The 23,403-nt window shown below is 34.3% G+C and overlaps 5 protein-coding genes across 6 annotated transcripts; 2 read left to right on the top strand and 3 right to left on the bottom strand.

The window, feature by feature from the left end:
- Positions 1-340: 340 nt before the first annotated feature.
- On the bottom strand, positions 341-6,405 carry LOC105277799 (phospholipase DDHD1). Its single transcript, XM_011336425.3, has 10 exons — positions 6,085-6,405; positions 5,254-5,577; positions 4,189-4,359; positions 3,889-4,017; positions 3,578-3,719; positions 3,370-3,476; positions 2,985-3,298; positions 2,584-2,866; positions 2,158-2,340; positions 341-2,081 (listed from the first exon to the last, which is right to left on the bottom strand). The coding sequence occupies exons 1-10, from the start codon at positions 6,152-6,154 to the stop codon at positions 1,933-1,935; spliced, it is 1,872 nt and encodes a 623-aa protein (XP_011334727.1). The 5' UTR covers positions 6,155-6,405; the 3' UTR covers positions 341-1,932.
- Positions 6,406-7,002: 597 nt separating this feature from the next.
- Positions 7,003-15,525, top strand: LOC105277805. 2 transcript variants are annotated; one of them, XM_011336434.3, is made up of 11 exons: positions 7,003-9,509; positions 9,590-12,488; positions 12,562-12,791; positions 12,946-13,165; positions 13,382-13,534; positions 13,618-13,782; positions 13,879-14,064; positions 14,155-14,332; positions 14,404-14,741; positions 14,946-15,082; positions 15,163-15,525. In XM_011336434.3, exons 2-11 carry the CDS (start codon positions 9,702-9,704, stop codon positions 15,311-15,313), a joined length of 4,545 nt encoding a protein of 1,514 aa, XP_011334736.2. In that variant the 5' UTR covers positions 7,003-9,509; positions 9,590-9,701; the 3' UTR covers positions 15,314-15,525. The 2 variants fall into 2 exon arrangements, with proteins under 2 accessions (XP_011334736.2, XP_011334735.2); XM_011336433.3 differs by having other exon boundaries at positions 7,003-9,516.
- Positions 15,417-16,590, bottom strand: LOC105277804 (ATP synthase subunit g, mitochondrial). The gene is made up of 2 exons (XM_011336430.3): positions 16,410-16,590; positions 15,417-15,764 (listed from the first exon to the last, which is right to left on the bottom strand). Exons 1-2 carry the CDS (start codon positions 16,447-16,449, stop codon positions 15,514-15,516), a joined length of 291 nt encoding a protein of 96 aa, XP_011334732.1. The 5' UTR covers positions 16,450-16,590; the 3' UTR covers positions 15,417-15,513.
- A 176-nt stretch (positions 16,591-16,766) lies between these two features.
- Positions 16,767-20,578, top strand: LOC105277803 (zinc finger CCCH domain-containing protein 3). The gene is made up of 7 exons (XM_011336429.3): positions 16,767-17,216; positions 17,481-18,408; positions 18,474-18,562; positions 18,648-18,807; positions 18,918-19,076; positions 19,324-19,519; positions 19,721-20,578. Exons 1-7 carry the CDS (start codon positions 17,156-17,158, stop codon positions 20,141-20,143), a joined length of 2,016 nt encoding a protein of 671 aa, XP_011334731.2. The 5' UTR covers positions 16,767-17,155; the 3' UTR covers positions 20,144-20,578.
- A 342-nt stretch (positions 20,579-20,920) lies between these two features.
- On the bottom strand, positions 20,921-23,213 carry LOC105277801 (LETM1 domain-containing protein 1). The gene is made up of 4 exons (XM_020031168.2): positions 23,058-23,213; positions 21,960-22,877; positions 21,724-21,873; positions 20,921-21,436 (listed from the first exon to the last, which is right to left on the bottom strand). The coding sequence occupies exons 2-4, from the start codon at positions 22,683-22,685 to the stop codon at positions 21,257-21,259; spliced, it is 1,056 nt and encodes a 351-aa protein (XP_019886727.2). The 5' UTR covers positions 22,686-22,877; positions 23,058-23,213; the 3' UTR covers positions 20,921-21,256.
- Between the last annotated feature and the right edge of the window lie 190 nt (positions 23,214-23,403).

The raw sequence follows: 23,403 nt of genomic DNA, 5'->3' as shown, positions 1-23,403 counted from the left end.
CTATAAATGATGATATTATGTCATATGGCAGATTACTTATCGTTATCAGCTTTCATTACAGCTATCATAGACGTTCCTTAAAAAGCAGATTTTTTTATCACATTGTGATAATGAATACAATTCTCAAAATTAAAAAAAGAAAATCACTTATATGGATGTTCCCATAGGCCTATTGATATTGATGTGTGTTTCGTATCATATAAAATTTGATATCTGTGTCCTTTTCTAATAAAAAAGTTCATATAATGAATTTCTTCATTATTGTCGTGCTATTTAATTATTCGACTTATATCGATAATAACATTAAATGAAATTTGGATAAAGAGCGTTTTCCTTTCATACACATCACAAAGCGATATTATTTTCGTCTGACATCATATAATATATATAATAACATAGAGCAAATTATTATCATAAATATTAACTGTTGTACAATATATTCTTTTCAACAGTAAACATAAATATAAATTTTGTACTGAAATTTACTAATAACTTAATTTATAATTATTGACAACTTGTTATGCATTTCTATATAAGTACAGTCACACATGGGACACACACGCACACAGACACAGACAGACAGAACTCTCAATAATTATAAATAAAATTATATTATTGTTTTGCATTTCGATAATTAAGTGATAAATTATTTAAAATGCGTTATTCACGCTAAAATGCATGAATAACGCATAGAGATGGTTATTTTTCAACGTAAAGAGAATCTTATTCTTCTCCTTCTTTGGGTTAATTATCAACAAAATTTCAATAAACAAATTATTTTTGCCCTAAAATAAAATAAAACTTATATATGTTATGTATAACACTATTTGATGTTTCCATTATAATACTAAATTATAGACACGGCATTTTTAAATTACTCAATTTAGATATATTTTATTAGAGTTACAAATTTTTATTTCTTCGATAATTTTACTGAAAAGTTGGTATTTCTGTTATATTTGTTGGTATTAAGTTCTTTTTCTTTTGTATTCAAAAGTTCATCTTAATAATAAATTTTAATAAATTAATTTTGGTTAAAGAACTCTTTCATAGGAATATTTTGTGCAGACTCCTTGAAACGATATGAAATAATGTATCATGATACGAATAGTCTATTAAAGATATAAAATCAGAAAGGTGAAATTATGTCATTAGGTTTTTAAGTAGCGTATATCTTATTGTACTATTCAAAATCTTAACTTAATATTGTGGTGTTTTATGCTCGAAATATTCGTGAATATTTCCAAATCTAGCTCGCGCGACCAGCTGCTTGAATATACTTTGTATAAGAAAGATTCGTAAGCATTACCTTGCCTCTCACTTCACTCTATCTTAAAAGCAATAGCGCGTCAGCGTTTGGCTTATCGTAAAATATATTATCTATATATGGCAATATACAACAAAGGCAATCAATGAGAATATATCAATTGCCGATAAACTATTCGAAAACAACTGTCATCTCGTAACAAGTCATAGAGAGTTTTCAAAGTATATCGCACTTAGTTAATAAACATTTCGCATAAACTATATTTCTATCGGGGGGGGGGGGGGGGGTAACGTAATTCGTAAAACTCGCTTATCATTTCTTCATGCTCCTAATGTATTATGCTACGTAGAAATGTCAATCGCACCTAAAGTGCTTGGTACAAACAAGTTACTTTCGATTAGAAAATACGAGCAGAAACGGGGTTCCTTCGTAACTTCTGCGTAACTTGATACTGTAAATTATGCGGATACAATATATAAAATCACCGAACCCCATAGAATTCGCAACATTATTGTATCGTTTTTCCGTTATCACAGATATTATTTTGGTGGTAGGCCTATTTGCGATATCACAATCATCAGGCAGGCCTATAATGGACTAGAACATCGTATGAGAACCCATCGACGAGTTTCCATAGTTTCCGCGTTGAAACGTTTCAACCGCCATCACGTTTCCAGTGTTGGGAAGAGCCGCGTTAATACGAAATAAGCGACGTCGTAGTTGCTCCAATATGCCGTGTGCGCTGCCACCGTATACAAATAATTTCTTCCTAAGCCGATTGCGCGTAGCACGTAATCCAATCGTTGCGCTAATTCTAGTGAAACAAAAGATTTATAAGTAACTCGTGTGCAAGATATAAAGAGAATTCGGATATACTGATATTTCGATACCTTGACCTGGACGGATTGGTGGATTTGAGTCAGGCGTCGGCGAAGACGGACCTTCTCTAACATTCCAACCACCTCGCACTAGATCCCAAAGACTCCATCCCTTCTCCGCATTACGGTTCGGTGCATCCCCCGGACTATCATCTTTATCATCTTTATCATCTTTATCATCTTTATCATCGTTTTCTATCGATATATAAGCACATTATTTCAGATATCCTTAACTCAAAATCCTCATATTTTTAAACAATTCTCAATTAGCCACTTCCGCTAGAATAAGCGCATTGAATTTATCTGTGCCAATTTTGTGTGTTCATTTATACATATCGAGATTCAACAATTATCCTAATTTTCATTTATGATGTCGATAAGAATGTTTTATCATCTATAGATATGCTTCATTTGATTTTGGACAAAAAAATGAAGTACCTGTAGGCGGTAGAGTTGGATCGACGTTACTTAACGAGGGCGACTGCGGCATCTGCTGGCCGTCAACGCCTCCATATGGCGGTATGAGAACCGGCTCGATTTTACTGTAGCCCCTTTCCAGCAGTGGCTCCATTCGGTAAGCCACTGGATCAGACCAGTGAAATATATTGTAGAATCTCTTGCACAAGCCTTGCGGCATCACATCTAATCTATTGGATGGCGTGCGTGTGCGTAACGCTAGGAATACCGACAGCGGCGAACCCAGGCAAAATAGGTTTTCAATCTGTGTCAGGAGACGTTCGTGATACAAGCTTATCTTAATATTACATATTTGAGTAATATTTTCTCTAGTTTTTTCCTCAATTTCACTCATTTTTTTGTTTTCAGGAAGTCGAACTTACGGGAAACTGTAGCCCCTGCAATAAGATCTCTTGTGCCTGCGGGGACGGGAGTCGTGTATCAGGTCCCATCCAACCGGTAACTATGTCATAGACGATCACGCAGCCCAGGGAATGCGCCAAGATTGATACCTTCCCTTGCCAACCAGGATGCCGACTCGCGAACATGAAGTACAGTCTGTTCAACTCCTTTTGTAAGCCGGCTCTGACCTCAGCGCCATAGAGCGGACTTGTATAATATAAAATATCCATCGCTGATGTATTCAGCAGGTGACGTATACTCAGTACACTATAAGGCGTAATGGCTTCCACTATGTCTGAAAGAAAATCACACCTTCGCTGAATTTAACGTTATCTAATATCATATTTCTCCCGCGAGATTGTTTACCTCCGTCCAGCTTTAATGATGACCGCCATTCGACTGCAAAGAATTCCACTCTATGTTTGGAATTCGGGAAATATTTCTGCTTAAGCCAATCCACGCAGTCTCTGAAACTGTCGTTTCGTTAATGTTTACATGTAAGCGGCGTAAGCGGTTACGCCAAGAAAAATATTGTTATTATATTTTGTGCAAGGTAACCGTGCTATTTTCATACCATGTAGTATTACGTATAATTTTTCCTGTATCTCTTTTTTGTCCTATACCATGAACAACAAATACAATGTGATCGATATCGCGCGGTTTGTCTTCCATACTCGCAAGTGCTTTGTAGCTCCTTCTCAATCGGTAGCCTGTTGCTGCAAATTTATAAAGGAAAAACTTATGAAAATTTAAAAGAAAAGAGAAGAGGATATATCCATGTCACGATGTGCGAAAATACAGTTTTAACATTTTTATATCTTGTTTAATTATTTATCTACGTACTCGCTTTAATTAATTAATTAATTTAATTATCTATGTACTCACTTTTAGCGAAACCCAGTTTTGATGTGACACTACGCATTAATTTCGTGGGTGTGTATTCGCTATACAACGTCATGTCACTAATCGAGTGCCAATCAACGTGAAATTCCGGGAATTGTTCGGTATGTAATACTAAAAAAAAGCATGAGAATAATAAAACAGAGTGGTACAAAGTATTTAATATTGAAAGTATTATGTAGAAATATAGACATTTATATGGAATATAAATTATAATTAGAACAGAATAATAAAGAAATCTTTATATAGAAATTTCGGGGACAAAATTAAATGAAAGAAACTCACCTTTGCAAGACTGCGGCGCATTTGTATCACACGTAGAGCTACTTTGATTGTTGTCTTCCTTTTGGAATAACTTAAGATGAATCTCTTCTATCACTTTGGAATGTTCCGTTTCCAAAGGTATCCAACTGTTATCGTAATACCACGTACCCCTCATGATTTCCCATTCTTCGCCTTTAGCAAATATTCACATAGATAATAACGCGTAAGCGTGATAATTCTTATGCTAGAGCAAGCTACATTTCCATTAACATTACTATATAGTGTTACTAACAGTTAAAATAATAAAATCATATGCACAACATAATTAATACAAATTAATGAATGGAGTAAATTTGCCAGTTGTTTATATACTTGAAACAACAATTTATTGTGACCGATCTGGCAATACACTGGTGAAAACACACGACGTTCGACCATCAATTGTGGTCCTTTTCAAGTGAAATAACGTCCTGTGTTTTCACCAGTGTATTGCCAGATCGGTCACAATAAATTGTTGTTTCAAGCATAATTAATACAGTTGTTCATAATATTCTTAACAGATTCTTTGTTGCAGTGATAAAATCTGTTGCTTGTATTATGTTTCTGTTGTTTCTTTGCACATGCTACGAGTCATAATAGGCACGCAGTCAATATGAATTGGCTATAATAACTTCAAGGACAAAGTAATCTCTGCAGTATAAAGACGCACACTACATACGATCGCGACGAATATACAGAAATCCAAACTGCCGTTTAAACTGATTATATTAATCGTTAACTCGTGTTAATGTTGATTTGAGAAATAATTACAATTGATATGCATATATGCAGTCATGTAAATAATAAAGAACAATACAATTAAAACAAACGAAAAACAATACACAAAATGGAAATAATATTAACTAATAAATATAAATATTCAGAACGCACTTATAAAAAAATAAAAGCGCCTTCAATGTGGCTTCTCAGCCAATCAGGTGATTTTAGAGCCACTTTTAAGAGGCGTTTCTATCGTTGTAAATGCGTCCTGAATATGGACCATGAAGTGTAATATAAACAAAAGTAAAAGAATCGCGTGATATTTACCTGGCCAATAAATTGAGACACATTTCATGTTGTCAATCTCAACGTCGTACATGCCTCCTCTGACCACGATTTTCTCAGCAGGCGGCAGATTGTTCGTCTCATTGTTACTTTGGCCGAGTAAACATTGACGTTCTTGATAAATCTTTTCGATTCTTAGGCTGTCATATCCGCAGAATTCGTTCCACCTTTTGTCGACACCGTCTTTGTAAAACCATCGAATTTCTTCCGGGGTCAAAGGTTCCGCATGAGTTGCTGTTTCAATCTCCGTATTGATGTCGGCATTGATCTTTAGATTTCCTTCTATGATTACGTGATCATCGTGATCTTTATGGAAAGAAATAAACTCGTTATTGCATCTTTTACATCGTCACTTTTACTAAGAACCATAGATATAAAAATAGAATCATATATAAAAATAATTCCTGATTACTTTAAAGTATAAATGTTTATGTAGATTTCACGTAAAAAATCAGTTGATCAAATTTTTCATCACAAATCTTTGTTAATAGTCGGTAATAAGAATAAGTCTCTCACTAATCATTGGTTAAAATACGATTATAGAAAATAACGAAATATGAATTCATAATATCTAACTGCAAGATAAAAGTTTGCACGGTCGATCAATCAACTGTAACAGTATTGCATTCAAATTTTCATAGATTTTAATTGGAACGTTTCCGTGGATAACCGGTGTGTCAGTTCACGATAAGTGAGTCAATAACTTGACCATCGCCGGCTTATCGAGCGATCCTTCCCGATCGGTGTGCGCGATAACGTTATCGTAGCTGTAACGAGAAATCGCTTCACGTTGAAATTTCCGAGCGTGTCTACCTTGGCAGGATTCTTGCTCCATAGGCGTCTTATTGAACGGCTCGATTTCGCTGAGATTATTGGCTGACATCCTGTCGCAAGGGCCGCAAAGAGTCGAGCGAGCGGACGACGCGATTGGATTATCTCTCTCGAGCACACTCAGCGGGTCCGGTTCGACAGACAGCGGCGATAACTTGGCTGCGTGGGCGAGAATCGCGAGAACCACGGCACTGACGCACCGTTCGAGAGAGAACCGACTCTTATCGCGGCACTGTCACCCTCGTCTCGGCGGGTATCACAGATCACGCGCGCGTGACAGATGAACCTTATAAAAGCGTATGTAGGACGTGCGAGAGACGCCGAGACGGAGAGAGAGAGAGAGAGAGAGAGAGAGAGAGAGAGGAAGAATCGAGAACAAGAGAGAAAACGTTCACGAGATTCTCGTTTCCTTCATTAAATTGCAGTTGCCCTCAGTTGTCGTCCTTGAACGAATTTCGCGTCGAGTTACTCGCGAGAGTCGACGCCGTATCGAGAGCCACGCTCTATCGCTTTGACGGGACGCGACGGTTGCGCTTTCGCCGACGGGTTATCGAACGCAGTTATCTAAACGGGGAAAAAACCACCCGCTATAACAGGGCACCGTGCTTATCGCCGTCGTTCATCGTTCGTTTTGCTCGCTCACGTGCCTCGTGTAACGTACCGCGAATTTCCGCCAAACTCCACCGCGGTTGGCACGCGGTTCCCGCGAGCGAGTCGCGACCAGCTGATGCACGAGACTGATGCGACGTGCGCCGCCGCGCACGCGCGCGTGACGTCACGGTGACGACCGACGTTTCACCTCCGCTCTATGCGGGTGCAGTACTGCAGTTTACGGAAGCCAGGAGTGTATGCGCGAAATAAAAGTCGGAGGAACTCTCTTTCTTCGTTCGTGCGGTAACTCTAACCTAATATATATCAGCGAGACGCGGAGTCTCCATAGTTAACCTCGAATGCGAGAGTCGCATCGAGCGACGCGTCGACAGGCACCGGCCGTTTGTTATTGCTCGGCGTTGCATACCTTTGCATTATTGAATTATTTCGATATCAAATCATGTCGACTGGTCATTGTGTGTTGTTTTGCCATTCCCCCCGACAGACCTTTCATAAGAGGCTAATGAAGAGGTCTAGTGATAATTAAGATATTCATGAGATGTACGTGTCCCTCTCACTTCCTCTCTCTCGAAAATGTACATAAATTTTCCGCCGTTAAGTATCGCTTCCACACGTGGTGCACGATATTGACGAGTGATCGCTCGTCCTTGGACGATCGCCACACGGCAGTAGGTACATACTCGGAAGTCTGGGACCTATGAACGATTCGTCAGACGATGCGTGACATGCATGTCTCATCGCGCGTCTCGGATGCATATAATTAACGGATTCAACGATTGATTTCTGTATATCTATTCTCTAACTTCATAACGACGATGTCGTTATCGTTATACAGGTTTATAATATCGATACTCTAAGATATACGACAAGTCGTATCCTGTAACTCGGAGAAGCGACGAATGTCGTCAAATGTATATAAAATACCGAGTAAAATACTGAATAAAATATCGAATAAAATAGCGAATTTTGTCATTAAATTATCGAGGGGTATAAGACCTCTCGATAAAGAATACGATACGAAAAAAAGACGCACATATACGAGATATATTCGTGCGCGCGAAAATGTGTGAACGCGTCCGAGCGAAATGAAGTAAATAAATCGTTCCCGACAGAACAGCGTAAAAAAAGTTGTGGATTTTTTAATAAAACCGGCAGTTCCTTTTTTTATTTGCATTTTATACGTGCCGTGCGTTGCAACATTATTCGCTCGTTGTAGGAATATATCGTCATATATTGCGACACGTTGGATCGGCGCCCAGTTTCTCCGATGACGATTTTATCTGTAGTTTTTTGCTAGCAGTGCTTATCTCTCTTCACGTGTGTAAGATTTCGATTATGATCTAAAGAAACGAGATAGAGGAGAGGTTATCTTATGATTACATCATTAAATAGTTTCGTCGGACTTCGTTTAATTAAAATTGCAAATAAAAGATGGTACAAAGAATTTTATAATTGACTTTTTTCTCTCGGCGTTCCAATATATTTCAAAATTGAGTTTTGATGCAATGCATTTCTCCACATCTTTTCTTGTATCTTCCAGTGTCTCGGCATTTAGCAAAGATTTCAGCTGAATGTAGCACTGTTGTATAATTATGTTGCTACACAATTTGACAAGAATTCCGTAACAACAGCGTAATAATCGGAAAAGTTATTACAATTTGCTAGCGGAACTAATGATAACCGTGCGATCATTCAATTAAGCTTGCAAGTGGTCTTGTTCACATAACTTAATATTAGGCAATTAACGTAAATTTAAAATATCAATTTTATTCAAATGTTAAAATTGTTTATCATAAGTTTTAGTAATAATAAATAAGCAATAGCAAAATTTCACCAGAGACAACGTATTCAAAAATTGCACTATTTATTTTTTTTTTATTGTATAAAAAAAGAGGGCCTTGGCATCGCCATCCGGCCAGCTTGCACTATTCAAAAATACGTGATACTTGACGCGCCATCTTATTATCGCGCAGAGAACTATTACCTACTCAATATTTTTTGCATTATGGCGCGCAAAGTTTCGAGGAAAATATTCATTCAGGCCCAATTCCACAAATTCGAGTTCAATTGAACATATATTATCTACGTGACCATTAAATAATAATAAATGTTAATAATAATAATCACAATTATTTTATATTATTAATTTCATTGTGAATTTCTTACAATTGATTTTTATACGTTATAAAAATGTTATGTTACTGTTTCGTTTTATGAGAAATTTCCTGCTGGATCTGTTCGCACTGCAGTAACAGATTATTCTTTAAATAACTGAAATCGAGCACGAAAATCGACATCGTTAAATTCTTTAAAATATGATGATTGTCTTTTTATTTTTATATTTTTTGGACTTCGACTAATCACGTTTGCAAAATCTTTATCATCAAATGGAAATAAAGCTTTAAACCAGCTGTGATGCAATTGCAATTATTGCAAAGAACAGATCTATTTTAATTATTTTCAATTTTGTCAGTCGCGCCTGATGGCCATGGGCATGCGTATATAAGTGTTTTCGGAATGATATGTTTACAAGTGCTCTTCTAACTTAAAATAATTTCGAATTGTCAGTTTAAAATAAAAAAAGTGAATCGCGTATATCATTTTATAATATAAAGACATTATTAAATAAGATATGTAGATAGATATATTCAAGTGATTATACGTTTTTGTATTTTGCTATCTTAACCTCTCAATCATATGAGTAACGTGTACTTTATTGGTTAGAATAAAAAGTGAATTTGTCATGAATGAAAACATATCTCTGGAATAATTAATCGCATATTTGATAAAAAGTAGTAAGAAGTACTTATTTTCATGACTGTAATAATAAGTTCATCTCTTTAATTTATTTGCAATACATAAATACATGTTGCAGGTGAAAGAAAGTATCAAGTGTTTAATGTGTATCTTGCACTATTCTAAAAAATAAGAAACATTTAATCAGTCCAAAAAATTAATATAGAATATAAACAATTAAATTGGGCACAATGGATCTACATAATCGTTATTTGCGCTTCTCAACACTAGATATTTCGGCTTTGCAAACTGCAAGTGATAAAGTCGAGAATGTGTTTGTTATGCTTCATCGTTTAATACGAGTTTACAATTGTGAACTAATTAAGGAAAAGTTGGATATGAGTAAACTCGAGATTTGTCGAATGCTGTTATGTCACGAGTACCAAATTGTATTTAATGATGCCACTGAAAAGAAGGATGAAAAGAGATGCTCGATACCTGATGCAGAGAAGATTTGTTTTCCTAGCAATTTTTTCCCTATTGAAGCAATTTTTCCTGTGCAACATTTGCGAAGTGCTTCAGAAATCTTAGTCTTACGTGACACTTTCATTCTGCAAATGGTGCTCTACTGTGACGCTGAGTCAATCAAACGACATTTGCAAGATTTTCTCAGCTCGAGCAGTGCATATACCACGAGCAGCGATACCAGAATTATGTACATGAAGATACTGGAATACTTTTTAGAATCCTTGCACTTGCATCAATTTCTTCACAAGGATACGAGTAACGAAGAAGAATTGAAGAATCTCAGTTCCATATACGTGGAGGTGATAAAGTCTTGGATGAAGGTGAAGGAAGATGCTGAGTGGAGACTGTTTGCTTCAATGTTTCCCATATTAACGAAGACTTTCCCACCGCAATGTGTCTTGTTTCCACTGTGGGATTACATTCTGAATGAGATAAGTGATTTGAAAGAGTCTCTCACCAGTTTAAGTATTGTGGCAGACGTATGTTTTACGTCGTCACACTCAATGGATTTAATTTACATACACCATGAGATCTATAGTAAAAGCACATTCTGGTTATTGATATTGGAGGGATTACGGTCGTCCTTGCAACAATATCGCAAGCAGGCTTTGTATATAATGAAAAAAGCAATTGATTCGATAGATAAAGTTTGCATAGAAAACTTGGGATCAACGAAAGCTCCAATTACTCCGTTTATTTGTAATAAATCTGATGATATGAATTTGCCGGTTAAGCAGAAATTCTTTCTGGTGTACGAAGCGCTAGAAGAGAAGCAATACCATTTGGTAGCGCCAGCTTTAACTCACGTAGCTAGCTTAGTAAAGGCAAACAGGGAGCACAAATCCTGCAACGAGTGTTTTAACGTCGTATGGTTGCAATGCGTCTTCGAGAAAATTTTGCAGCATGAGAATAATAATGTCGCAAAATGGGGCGTATACCAGGCTTGCAAACTAGATGACAACGTGTTTAATGATAAGTTTCTTGAATTATTTGTGAGTATTTTGAACAACACCTTTCTTTATGAGTGTCAGCCTAATGAAGAATATCCAGAGATTGTGAAAGAACTTTCAGAGTTTCTTAAATGTGCAGCGAAAGGAAATTTGCTTAATAAATTTTTCGATAAAGTTAGTCGAGCAGCCTGGGGCCCCGTGGCGATATTTTACGTAATGCATACGTTACGCACAATTCCGTACGAGAAGATCCAACACGGCAACTGGCAGGCAAACGAATTGAACGCCGTTAAATCTTTAGTGGAGACAAATCTGAACATGCACTCCCACGTGTTACGTACGGCCTCGCAAATTGAGCTTTTAAGAGCAATTCCCAAATACGTGCAAAAGATAGACAATTTAGTGTTGCTCGCTAATACCGTAGCTACGTTTCCTGCCGGTGAAGGTCTTGTTAGAGGGACAATTCCTTGGAATGATATCGCGATGTGGTTGCAAAAAGTGTTAGCAAAAACAGACGCAATAACTTTCGTGCAAGATGTTTGTACAAAATATTTAACATCTGAAGATGTTTGTCATCTGCAAATAAATCCCAGAACATTTGCATTAATGATATATCTGTTGTACGACGCTGATCTTATACTTTCCTCCAAAATGTGTCCTACTATGAAAGCATTAAACAATTGGCTGTTCATTTTAAATGCCATTGACGTTAGACCTTATGCTGATATGCACTCGAGCATCAATGTCGTGGAATTTATATCGCATTTGATGAATCTCTCCAATAGAAGAGTAACCGAACCGCCCGACATCGTGATGTGTTTGATGTCGTTAGACATACACGTCAGTTTCAAATTTTTAATTAAGCATATGAAGAAGATGACGACAAATCTCACCTACGAAAATTACACGAGATACATAATTATCATTTCCACACATATCGCTAATGCAAATTTATCCATGCCACAGAAAGACGTAATTAGTTACACAGAGAAATTGCAAAGCGAAAGCATACGTTTGCTGGAAAATATACAACAAGATCAGAGTATGCAATACTTATACGGACTACATGTCTTGCACCTGACACAGGACATATTGGTTTCACCAGCCGCAAAAACGTTTTATACAAAATATTTGTTAAATGTACAGGCGAATCTGACAAATATTAGTAATGACGTCGATGCGACAAATTTGAAAGGAAAAATTACATCGGAGTATTATTTGCTTCTTTCGAAACTTATGCGTCAATATCTTATAAATTCTCCAGTGCATTCATGGCTTTCTACTGCCATGTTGTTAAATAATTTGCTGCAATTTTTAGAGTTAGGGGGAACGGAAATTATTTCTGAGATAGCAACGATATTGACTATAATAGTTGATAATAAAATTATAACCGGTGTAGATGATACAGAAACTTTAAAAAATATTTTCGCATTGTGCTGGAGATGTATCTTTGCCAGTAAGAAAAATAATACCTTCTGGTTAGCGATAGAAAATCTTATGGGAGTTATTATAAATGACAACTTCTTCCTTTTGCCTAATGTTGTAGACGTCACTGCAGAAGTAAGTTAGATATCTATAACGAGGAATCAGAACTTTGAATATTAAATGCTTATAATTTACTTTTGTTTTGCAGCACATTGATCAATTAACGGAAGAAGGAGATAATATACCAAGATTTAAAAGGATAATACTTTCTAAATTAAACGGATTGAATGAATCTAATTTAATGCATCTAGAAAAACCGTTATTGAGTTGTCTTCTTCATGGTCCTGTACTACGACGTGATAAAAGAGTTGAAAATCATGCTCATTTATTTATTGCTAAACATTTAGCACAATATTATCCTAAACATATTTTAGCATTGTAAGCATTTGCGGGGATTATCAATATTATATCAATTTATATATCAAGTTATAATATTTCAATGTTTTATAGTTATTATTAATTGCCAATATTATACAATTGTTATTAATATTTACAACTACAAATATTGTACACTGATCTATTATATTAACAGGAATTATAACAATGATGCTGCAGTTAGAGCACAGGCAACTGTAGTATTGCACAGAATAATTAGTTATCCGGAATTAAATTATTTAATAAAAATTATGTCGCTTATACTGGAAATACTTGAAAAATACAAAAACAAAAGATATTTTAATGATTCTTACTTACACAAATTGAAGCACAGGTTGATGCAAATTTTGTTGATATTAGAACCGATTTTGAATGAGGTATGAATGAGGTGTGTAAGTGCACACACACACACACTAATTGCTAGTTAAACCTTTTAACATTATACGTTAAATTTCATAAATTTTAAGTTAAAAGTCAAATATCAGATATAAATTAAAGCAAATATTTTATTTTCTACTTTTCTCTTTATTTCTATTTCTGATATATGATTAGGATTTCTATTTTTAGTAATTAATTAGATAATTGTTTTGCAGGAGCTTGTTGTTCTACTGCAAGAAAAATTATGTGATTTAATTTTTTCCGAAAGCAATCAACATAGTGTAAGATTGATGCAAGAATGGTTAATGATACGAATACTTGCGAAAAATACTAATTTGCATGACAAACTATGGAAATTTTTCGCAGAAGTAACTTGACTGAATTTTATAATTTTCTTTAAAAAAAGGAATCTTTGAATGTCCAGTTTGACTCATAGTATACATCTTTTTAGAGCATTGAAAAACGACCAGGATGTACGATCTCTGTGGCAAGTATTATCTATCATGTTGCGCGACTTCTTTCGAGTAACAGTCAACAAGTTTTTATTCGAGCAGCCCTACCATACATAGCACAATGTTGTCTAGGCCAACAATATAATATGCGTCTGTATAACCAGGCAAGTAAATTTGAGAAGCATTGAAAAATTAAAATACTTTCTTTTCCATATCTGTCCGAATATTATTTAATATTATTGAATATTTTCGATATACAGTTTATCCTGGTTCAATTATATGAATTAATAAAAGCAGATGGTGATCACATTATCTCCGAATACAATGGAATATATCAGGCAGCTGTAGCTAGCCTGCAACAAGGAAGTTTAACAAAAAATTCAATTAGGATACAGGATGATTTTTACTTTTCCAGTTTTCATGCAATTAATAATTACAGCTTACAAGTATACTTTTAAATTTGGCTTCAAACACTATGATGATAATCAAGATAAGTTTACTAATACATTTTATGCATATGATTTTGATTTTTATAGACGATTTTCTTTGAATTACCACGATTGACTAATGTAAGCTGCGATGAATGGATTACTCCAAACTTGTTCGAAGCATTTACATTTGAACGAAACAATAATCATCCTCTACAGCTTTATAATATCGATTCATTTCTATCCGAGACTAAAGTTTCCATATATCTCACAAAACCTCTTGCAGGTAAATCAGTGAAACAAAAAAGTATTTTCTATTATGCAATTTATGAGATATCAAACAAAATGAAATTTTAGGTGATACAGATCCATTGGCAAACAACATTGAAACTTATTTGGAAGGTTTGCACGATATCCAGAAAAAGATCGATCCATCAAAAATCACCGTTTCATTATACAATGAAATTTTCGAAGAGATAAAAGAATCGATATGTCAACAACAGTCACAATTATACGAAAAAAGTCTGATAGTTGTAGCATCTTTTGTTAGTCGACCACCAAATTTAGGCGGAATTGCCAGGACATGTGAAATATTTGGAGTTAAAACATTAGTTGTCGCTAATCTGGATTGTATAAAAGATAAGGAATTTCAATGCCTCAGTGTTTCTGCCGAAAAATGGATAAATATGTTACAGGTATTTGAATGTCTTACAAATAATTTATCAGTTAAATACGTATTTTTATAAATAAAAATAGTATTAAAAATTTTAGAAGCCTTATGAAGCAGAATCTCTCTCTCTACATTAAAAAAAAAGACTTTATAACAGTTTAGGAATTAAGTTTTTATTTGTATAGATATTAATAGAAGATATAACACGTTATAATTAATATGATAATAGGTAAAACCGCACGAGTTACAGGAATACTTGCTAGAAAAGAAAAATGCGGGATGGTCTTTAATTGGTGTTGAACAAACAGCCAATAGTGTAAATCTCGTGGAAACAAAATTCATGGAGAAGACAGTTCTTGTCCTAGGGTAACTAAATTTCTATTTAGTGGTGTACTACCTCAAGATAGTGTCTAATTTAATGTATATATAATACTGATATTTTATAGAAATGAGAAGGACGGTATACCTGCCAATTTCGTACCTTTATTCGACGCATGTGTGGAAATACCCCAAGTAGGCGTTATACGGTCGTTGAATGTTCACGTTACCGCTGCAATCTGCATATGGCAATACGCGAGTCAACATACATTGAAATAATTATTTGTTAAAGCAAGATATGAGATAACGGTAAACAATAAATATAAATGAATGTTCAACAAAATGGCAAAACTTTATTATAATAAATATAACGCATTGAAAATGGAAGTGTTCAATTTATATTTGTGTATTTGCGAGCTGGTCTATAATTATACATTGTTCTTTTTCTATGTAAGAGAGACATTAAATACACATTATATTTATACATCATATCCAACAAAGTGTCGTTTTCCAATGCACTCTCCTACGAAGAACCAACAATATATCTCAGCAGCTACTAAGGAATTTATAACAGCCTCACGCACAGTGACATCACGGTAGCGGCCAGTTCGCGCGGAGTGAATTAATTTGGAAAAGCCACTACGAATTGCAGGAATGTCTTTCAGCGTGGGTGGTGACATTTCTACCTTTGCATATTGCATCCATACTTGCAGAACAGGCATGACATTAACTGGAATTCATATACAATATTGTTATACGGTATGAATAAATCTTTGATCGTGAACATATATTTCTGTGATAATATCTATCGTATTTGAAGTAAAAGCTGGTGAAATTTTGAGTAAATAAATATTTTATTACTGTTAATATCTCTTACATGGTCACAGAAATTTTAAACCTTTTTTAGCAATGTTTTATTTCAAAGAATATGTACCATACATTTCGTACTAAAATATAGAACCTTACTTATTAAAAGCAAATTTTCAGTAAATCACAAATAGTTGAAAATATGTAATTCTTTCTAAAATTAAAATTATCCCATACATATTTATTCCTGATTGAATATACAAGTATATTCAATCATAATATACATTTGATATACAGATTCATAGTTGTCATTAAGAGCATAACCTCAACGCAAACTCAAAATTCTCCTTAAAAAAGGCACAATTCTTACGAACATCTGACAAAAATACTAACACCAAATTTTTGATGTGAGAAATTTTCGTGCATAAATGATCATGTCATAAAGATATAACAAAAAGTAAATGTTACATAATATGTTATACACGAGTTACAAGATTAACTCCGTTCGACATAAATGCGTCGGAAAATACATCCAACGATAATATTTCATTTAGAAAATTACGCTTACCTTTTGCAAAGTTTGTAGTTTTTGTAATAATCCCTGCCATCGTTTGCTTGCCTTATGTTTCTTTACGAAAGGAGAGGCTATAAATGGATCTGCCCGTCAATTTGATACAACGGCAAGGACTTCACCATCTCAAAGTAAACGATATCAATACAGTTCTCTGATTGGCTAACAAATATCTTAAGATGACAGTTGACGGCTTTAATATAAAACTTAGGTCGATATTTATAATCGAATATTATATCGATCCGAAAATTGTGTAGCCAATCAATTTGTTGCTTTTTGCTTTTATGGAAATTTCTCGGATCGAGATCTCGGACCGATTTCTGGCATCATGGACACAGATTTCGTCTTTGATCCGTTATTATGTTGGCAGTACTGGCAGGTACGTTCTATTTTTGCTAATTGCTATATAACTTGTTTCATGTGTGTGCTCGTATTAATCGCTGCGTATGAGTGGTAACGTTACTGATGTCACAGTGATCCTAAAAAAATCTGGAACAAAATGGAATAAAAGTGAATCGGTTCTTGATTCCGGACATAGTGATTAATTTCTGAAGAATAGTGAACGTTTCGAGGTTCATCTCGTGTTATGTTCATTTGATCGTTCTATATAGTATATATTCGTTTTTACAGTTTATTTCTTATTTAATTGCTGAAGAGAGGAAAACGGTCGGAACTTTTTTACGGTTATGTTTTAAGAAAGTTGGCATCCAGGTCACTCCTCACTGGTTGTTCAAGGTTTCAACATGGGAGTTCCACCTGCAACTGCAGAAGCGAAGATAATGAGAGAGATAAATTATCTGAAAGGTAAACTTACATCTCTGGAAGAATAATATAAAATATTCCTTCCATTTTAGTTTTCAACAGAATTGTGCTTCTCAACTATTTATTGACAAGCTCTGTCGTCTAGCTTACGGTGGCAGATTAAAACTTCCTAGTTTTTCCTATTTTTATTGTCAAAGTAAAACAATTTTTTGGACGATTGTATCACGTATGGATTATATGTTACATGTTAATTCTTATGCAAGACACTAATTGTTAAATGAGATGGATTATTTTATATGATTTCAGATCGGATAGAGCAATACAAGCAGCGACAAAAAACGTTAAATATTATGCAATCCAATGAAGAAAATAGTTCAAACAGAAACATGGGAAATGTAAAACCCAAAGTTTTGGCTGTAAAGACTTCATTTTGTGATTTTTCTACGAATTCTGAAATATTGTCACAGAAATCAACTGAAAATACACATGTGAATTCTCAATTACGCATGACAAAAGTTCATGTTAATCCAAATTTCAAGCGACAAGTTCCAACAGTACATATCAATCCAAATATTTGTACTAAACCTTTAATACATGTCAATCCAAGAATAATACATGATATTGCCAATTCAAATCAAAATCTACAAAATAATATAAGCACAATAAATGTGAATTCTCTAACAATGAATACAACAAACATGAGCATTGCAAAGACAAACACTGATAATTACATTAAACAAGCGAGTGTCAAGAAATCTATATACGTTAATCCAACATTACTGAAGAAGTTGTCTTCTCCCTCCAAAGAGAAGTCAACAAATCTCAAAGAATTAACAGAGCCACTTGTTTGCTCGAGATTAAAGTTCGTCAGAAATATCGATAATCAAAAGAATTCTCCGAAGAGAGCTCACAATTCTAGCATTGTACTTTTATCACGCAGAAAGCTTGTAAGAGTAACTCGTACTACAAAGGGTACACCAGGAATTCCAACCTCCCAATATAGATTGCGAAAATCTAATTTAACAGAGAGAAAATGTGAGACAGTATCACAGAAAATGAAAATTAAATCATTACTGACTAACACATTACATTCTACAAGTACAAGGTCTGACATACCAAAATTAGGTATCAATAGATCTATCAACAAATCTAAAGTGACCAAATATAAAATAGATAGAACTACATTATCTACATCGAAAGCAAGAAAAACTGCTCTGCTCGTAAAAAAAGCTGCGTAAGCATTATTTATTTTTTGAGAAATTGCAATATACAACTTATTACAAGAAGTTTATGTTACAGAAACAATACGTCGAAGTTCGTTACTATTGCTGGCGTTGTTTACAAATCTTCCAAAACTAAATTGATTCGGAACAACTGTACATTTAAACGTAGCATTATTTTATAGTTCCTCTTGTTATCATTTACATGCATGTTTCCTTAATTTCTAATATCGATTAATTTTTGGTGATTTAGGAAAGAGATCAATTAGTGGAAAGGATGATAAATTGACTATTGATAAAAGAAGGCGGATTTGCAAAGAAACTTTACATCGTACGTTAGAAGTAAACAGCAAGAGTAAAATACGATTGCCTTCCAGCACACCGGTAAAAGCCAATTATAAAAATAGTATCAGGTAATGAAATATATATTACCCAATCATCATTATTCGATTATTTGATCATCTTTAATCTTTATAATAATTATTCGATTATTACAAACTTTTTCTCAAATTGTTTCTCAAAGCAACAAAGCAAAGCAAAGAAGCATACGAATTTTGCAAAATAAAATGCACAAGAACAATCAGCCTTGTTTGATCTTTCAACGATTTGGTTCCTGTCCAAATCACGAAAATGGAATCTGTCTGAAACGACATGACAAGAAACAAGTGTCACTCTGTAAAAAGTATGTTATTAATATCTAAATTTAAAATGTCTGCTATAATATATAGTTACTTAATTAATCACTATTAATTAAGCCTTTTAAGTTTGTATAATCTAGTTTATTACTAAAAAATTGTGGTACTTTAAGTTATAATTATACATATATGTCACAAGTGTAAGAGAGTATGAAAATAAGTACGAATATAGTAAAATAAGAGAAACAGCGAAAATATGTATTAGATTGTACAATTTTCTAAAAATATGTTTAGATTTCTGCAGGGAAAGTGCTTCTTAGACAAGTGTCCTTTGTCGCATGACATTGGACCTGAAAAAATGCCCACGTGCAAATACTTCCTCGACGGCTGCTGTACCAGAGATAATTGTCCATATCTTCACGTTAAAGTATCTGCAAACACTTCCATCTGCATAGACTTCCTACAAGGATATTGTGCCAAAGGAAATAAGGTAATTGCATTCTCTTACATTTCAGCGTGTTATTTGCGAACCGAGACAACTGGCAATAATGAGAAAAGAAAGATAGGTTCAATTGAAATTAAGTTTAAGATGAGGTACTTTAATTGTAGCAAAAGATAGCTTGCGCAAATTTCATAATTGTGGTTTATTATACAGCATGCAATATATTGATGTTTTTTTTTTTTTATACAGTGCCAGCGACGTCACGAGTATCTTTGTCCTGAATATAATAAATCGGGGAGTTGCAGTAAAGGTGAGTGTTGTCCTTATCCTCATAAGTCGCATTCCTTTAACTATGAAAAAAGTTCGAAGTATTTGAACAAAATACACGGTGCAAAAAAACACAAAGCTACCACATCCACCGCGAAGGATGATTCCGAGACCACAAATCCGGAAAGCAGATTAAGGTATTACGAGATAAGTAGTAGTTTATCTGAAGATCCTGAAAAAAGGAAAATTACTGCTTCCAATTCTGTAAAACAAATGCAAATTAACGAAAAGACTAAAACTGTAGTCAAAGAAAACGAACACGAATCCGAAATGATGACTTGCCATCATAATAATAGAAAAAAACAAATTTCCATCAATAGTTATATACCTATTGATCCATCATAATGAATTTATGTATTATTTTTATAGAGCAAATAATTTTTTAGTAAATTTCAATTACACATCACGTACTATCGAATAAATCAATTAAATGTTTCAAATATTGTACTTTTATTTTTTTAATTTTAATAATTGTTATATTTTACATTAATTGTACATTCATTTGAATTAAATCTTTCCTTCTTTGTTTAACGAAATATACTTTATCTGCACATGTATATTCCTTAAACGATTTTATAATTTTATATTTAAAAGTTATGCTGTTAATATATGTGTATACACAACATTTTATGATTTAAATACTTTTATATTTAAATCAGAATATTATTCGGATTCCTGATTATTTTTAAGATATTGATATTTCGGGGCTATCATGAACTAGCAATGACTTTTTATTATTAACAATATCTAATAAAAAGTACAATTTGTCTGTCTCCAACATGTTATATCTCTGTCAATAAATCCGCCCTATCTGTGATAGTAAAATTTTTCGTGATAAATTAATCTGTATTTATGTATATCTGACACGTGTCGGCTATCATCTGCTTGGATTCTGTTGTGTCGGAAGTTAAATTCTGACAGATGAGACAGTTAATTAACAAGAACAAAAAGCAGACAATCAACTGTCTGCTTTTGTTTTGGAATGAATGGGTACAATAATCTACGTCTTTGTACCACAAAGAAATTTTCTATTGAAAATCCACGCACCCCCGTTTACTATCACAATCATTTTTCTTTTCTTTTTACTATCTTCTTTTAGGATTAATTAGTTCTTATTTTTTATCATAATACAATAATAGATATTTTATTATATACCATTATGATCATAATATGTACATTTTGTAGAATATAAGAATGTAGAGAAATTTATATTACAAGTAGTACTGTTTTATACAATGTTATATATAAATATAATACAATAATGTATAAATTTGTTTATATTAAATAAATAAAACGTTGAAACAAATATCACATTCATATTTATTTGGCAACAGGCACCTATCATCGTACGCTCTAGTGTATTTTACAAGTACGACTAGTAATAAGCCAAATTTCTGAAGTTTTATAAAAATTGATATAAAGTAAAGCTTACCAAAAATAGAAATTGTACAATTTTCTTTAGCTGTATATAAGTATCCAATTTGTTGAGTGATTATAAGCCAAGAGAATTGGACTGTGTAGTAACAAAGATATATTATTTGTATCAACGATTGCCGATACTTCCAACCATTGCTCAAGCCAGTTTCTCATACTTTCTAAGGACATATTTGCAGGATTTACACCCCTAAAGGATAACGCCTGGAAAATAAATAAAGAGTAAAATAATATTAATATTATGTAATATATATTACAGATTTGATAAGATGCATGGAAAATAATGGCAAATTTACACAACAGGAAACAATTCTCAAAATAAAAAATAAAGATTAATGTTAACAATCCTATGGCTCCTCTTTCTCAAATTACAATCATAATAATATTGATTAAATTCTTTCACAGCAAAACATAATTATGTGCTTGCAATATTCATTCAAATTAATAAAAATCATTAAAATTAATCAAAACAAATTGCAAAATGTATCTACCCATCGCATCGCTTCATTGGACATTGCCTTTACTCCTCCTTCTCGTACAATAGCACGATCCATCCGCAGTATTAACATACCCCTTTCCATCAACCTCTTTCTCTTGAAAGGCCTCCATACAGGCATACCATGTATCGCTAATAGTTCCTTCTGAAAAGTAATGTGTGCATTTATATTATAATAAGTTCTCAAAGAAGTACAAGAATAACGGCTGCAACAATGCGCAATGATCTGACCAGGTGTTTCCTTTTAAGAGCGTTGAGAGAATACGGCGGGCCTGAGAAGAGCTCACAGCAGGCTATTATATCCTTGGTAGATGGATGTGTGCCACTTCCAAGACAAGCTATGGCATCCTGCCACTTCATCCTGAGCTTTTGATCCTTGATAGTCCCGAACTCTGTCTGCATACATCTGAACAGTGGTTTATTATGCCACAGCCTTCTCTTGTGATCGTACAGCATGAACTCGAGTTTCTGCTGCAGCGTCCAGTAATGGGATGTCAGTAAATAGCGTGGGAAGTAAAAGGCCAAGGGGAAAATAATGTAATTCGCGAACGGAATAGCCGACAGCAGAAACACCGGCAACAGTTTTCGCAGATCTTTCGGCACCGTGTGCATCAATTGCAGCTCCTTCAGGGTGAAGCTGTCCATGATGTCGTTTCCGTGCTTTATCATCGAGGTATACGTGGAAAAACAAGTTCTCACGTCCGTGTATACGTCTTTGCTGCCCACGCTGAACACGCGGTACACCTGCATCGTACGCGGGAACTTCTTCTCCAGCGTGCGCTCGTAATTCTTGATGTAATTCACGTATTTGTCCAACCAATACTTTTTGAGGTTAGCTACTTTGCTCGGCTTACCCGACCTGTCCTCCGCCGTTACGACGTCCCGGTGCGTCACGGAACATCTCAAAAGCTCCGACCTTCTCCCTCGCACCAATATTCTAGATATCGCTTTGTACATTTCGAGATTGAATCGCTTGCCAGAGGGTTGATTACGTGCCAGGCGAACGCGGTCAGCTGATCCGAAGCGGCTTCGTTCGCGCACAACTACTCTTCCGACGAATATCTCAGAAAAAGTTTTAAAACTCCTGTTCTCTCTTGCAACTTGTTATAAATTGTCGTTGAATGTATAATTGTAGGTTATCTTCCCTGACTGTGAGCATACACACGCATATTCAGGTGTTGTATTTTTATAGTAGCTTTCGGTACACTATTGTTTACCACATTCTTTACTAAAGACATTGCCAAGACGCAAAATAGCATAAGGTTTCACATTTAGAATCGTAGGATATACATAGTCATGTATGTTCAGATGTAACGAATGTTGCATTACCTTTCTTCAAACTTGGAGTATGCATGTTTACTTCTTCGAATCGATTTAAATTCAATGATGCATTCGCACCATTACGTTCGCGCCGAATTACAGCAAAAATGCAATTGACGTTCAATAATTATTATAATAATTGCCAGATATATTGTATACAAGTCGTTTTTCCTATATTTAATTACGTTAATTAAATTTTTTATTGTAATTTATTGTTTCAGTTATTCTTAATATTGGTAAAATTTCTCAAATTTAAATTTTATGTGAAAGGCGTTCGTTCTAATAACACTTTCTTCCTTTCTCTAAAATGAGAGTACATCCACTTTATATTAAAGTACAAATAAAATCGATAAAT

The sequence above is a fragment of the Ooceraea biroi genome, chromosome 1 (assembly GCF_003672135.1).
Source record: "Ooceraea biroi isolate clonal line C1 chromosome 1, Obir_v5.4, whole genome shotgun sequence".
NCBI lineage: Eukaryota > Metazoa > Arthropoda > Insecta > Hymenoptera > Formicidae > Ooceraea > Ooceraea biroi.
The sequence above is the reverse complement of the archived record's forward strand: the minus strand, read 5'-3'. Positions and strand labels throughout refer to the sequence as shown.

What these genes read in the sequence shown, in the direction of transcription:
- LOC105277801 (XM_020031168.2), bottom strand. Translation starts at nt 22,685, where the DNA reads ATGTACAAAGCGATATCTAGAATATTGGTGCGAGGGAGAAGGTCGGAG. An exon ending in CTCTTAAAAGGAAACACCTG is followed by an intron (nt 21,874 to 21,959) that starts GTCAGATCATTG and finishes ATTACTTTTCAG; the next exon opens with AAGGAACTATTAGCGATACA. An exon ending in CCAATGAAGCGATGCGATGG is followed by an intron (nt 21,437 to 21,723) that starts GTAGATACATTT and finishes TTTATTTTCCAG; the next exon opens with GCGTTATCCTTTAGGGGTGT.
- LOC105277799 (XM_011336425.3), bottom strand. Translation starts at nt 6,154, where the DNA reads ATGTCAGCCAATAATCTCAGCGAAATCGAGCCGTTCAATAAGACGCCT. An exon ending in ATTATACGTAATACTACATG is followed by an intron (nt 3,477 to 3,577) that starts GTATGAAAATAG and finishes ACGAAACGACAG; the next exon opens with TTTCAGAGACTGCGTGGATT. An exon ending in TCCAACTCTACCGCCTACAG is followed by an intron (nt 2,341 to 2,583) that starts GTACTTCATTTT and finishes ATATATCGATAG; the next exon opens with AAAACGATGATAAAGATGAT.
- LOC105277803 (XM_011336429.3), top strand. Translation starts at nt 17,156, where the DNA reads ATGGGAGTTCCACCTGCAACTGCAGAAGCGAAGATAATGAGAGAGATA. An exon ending in CTGCTCGTAAAAAAAGCTGC is followed by an intron (nt 18,409 to 18,473) that starts GTAAGCATTATT and finishes TTTATGTTACAG; the next exon opens with AAACAATACGTCGAAGTTCG. An exon ending in CAAGTGTCACTCTGTAAAAA is followed by an intron (nt 19,077 to 19,323) that starts GTATGTTATTAA and finishes AAATATGTTTAG; the next exon opens with ATTTCTGCAGGGAAAGTGCT.
- LOC105277805 (XM_011336434.3), top strand. Translation starts at nt 9,702, where the DNA reads ATGGATCTACATAATCGTTATTTGCGCTTCTCAACACTAGATATTTCG. An exon ending in TATGGAAATTTTTCGCAGAA is followed by an intron (nt 13,535 to 13,617) that starts GTAACTTGACTG and finishes ACATCTTTTTAG; the next exon opens with AGCATTGAAAAACGACCAGG. An exon ending in AATGGATAAATATGTTACAG is followed by an intron (nt 14,742 to 14,945) that starts GTATTTGAATGT and finishes ATATGATAATAG; the next exon opens with GTAAAACCGCACGAGTTACA.
- LOC105277804 (XM_011336430.3), bottom strand. Translation starts at nt 16,449, where the DNA reads ATGGCAGGGATTATTACAAAAACTACAAACTTTGCAAAAG. An exon ending in AACTACAAACTTTGCAAAAG is followed by an intron (nt 15,765 to 16,409) that starts GTAAGCGTAATT and finishes TATGAATTCCAG; the next exon opens with TTAATGTCATGCCTGTTCTG.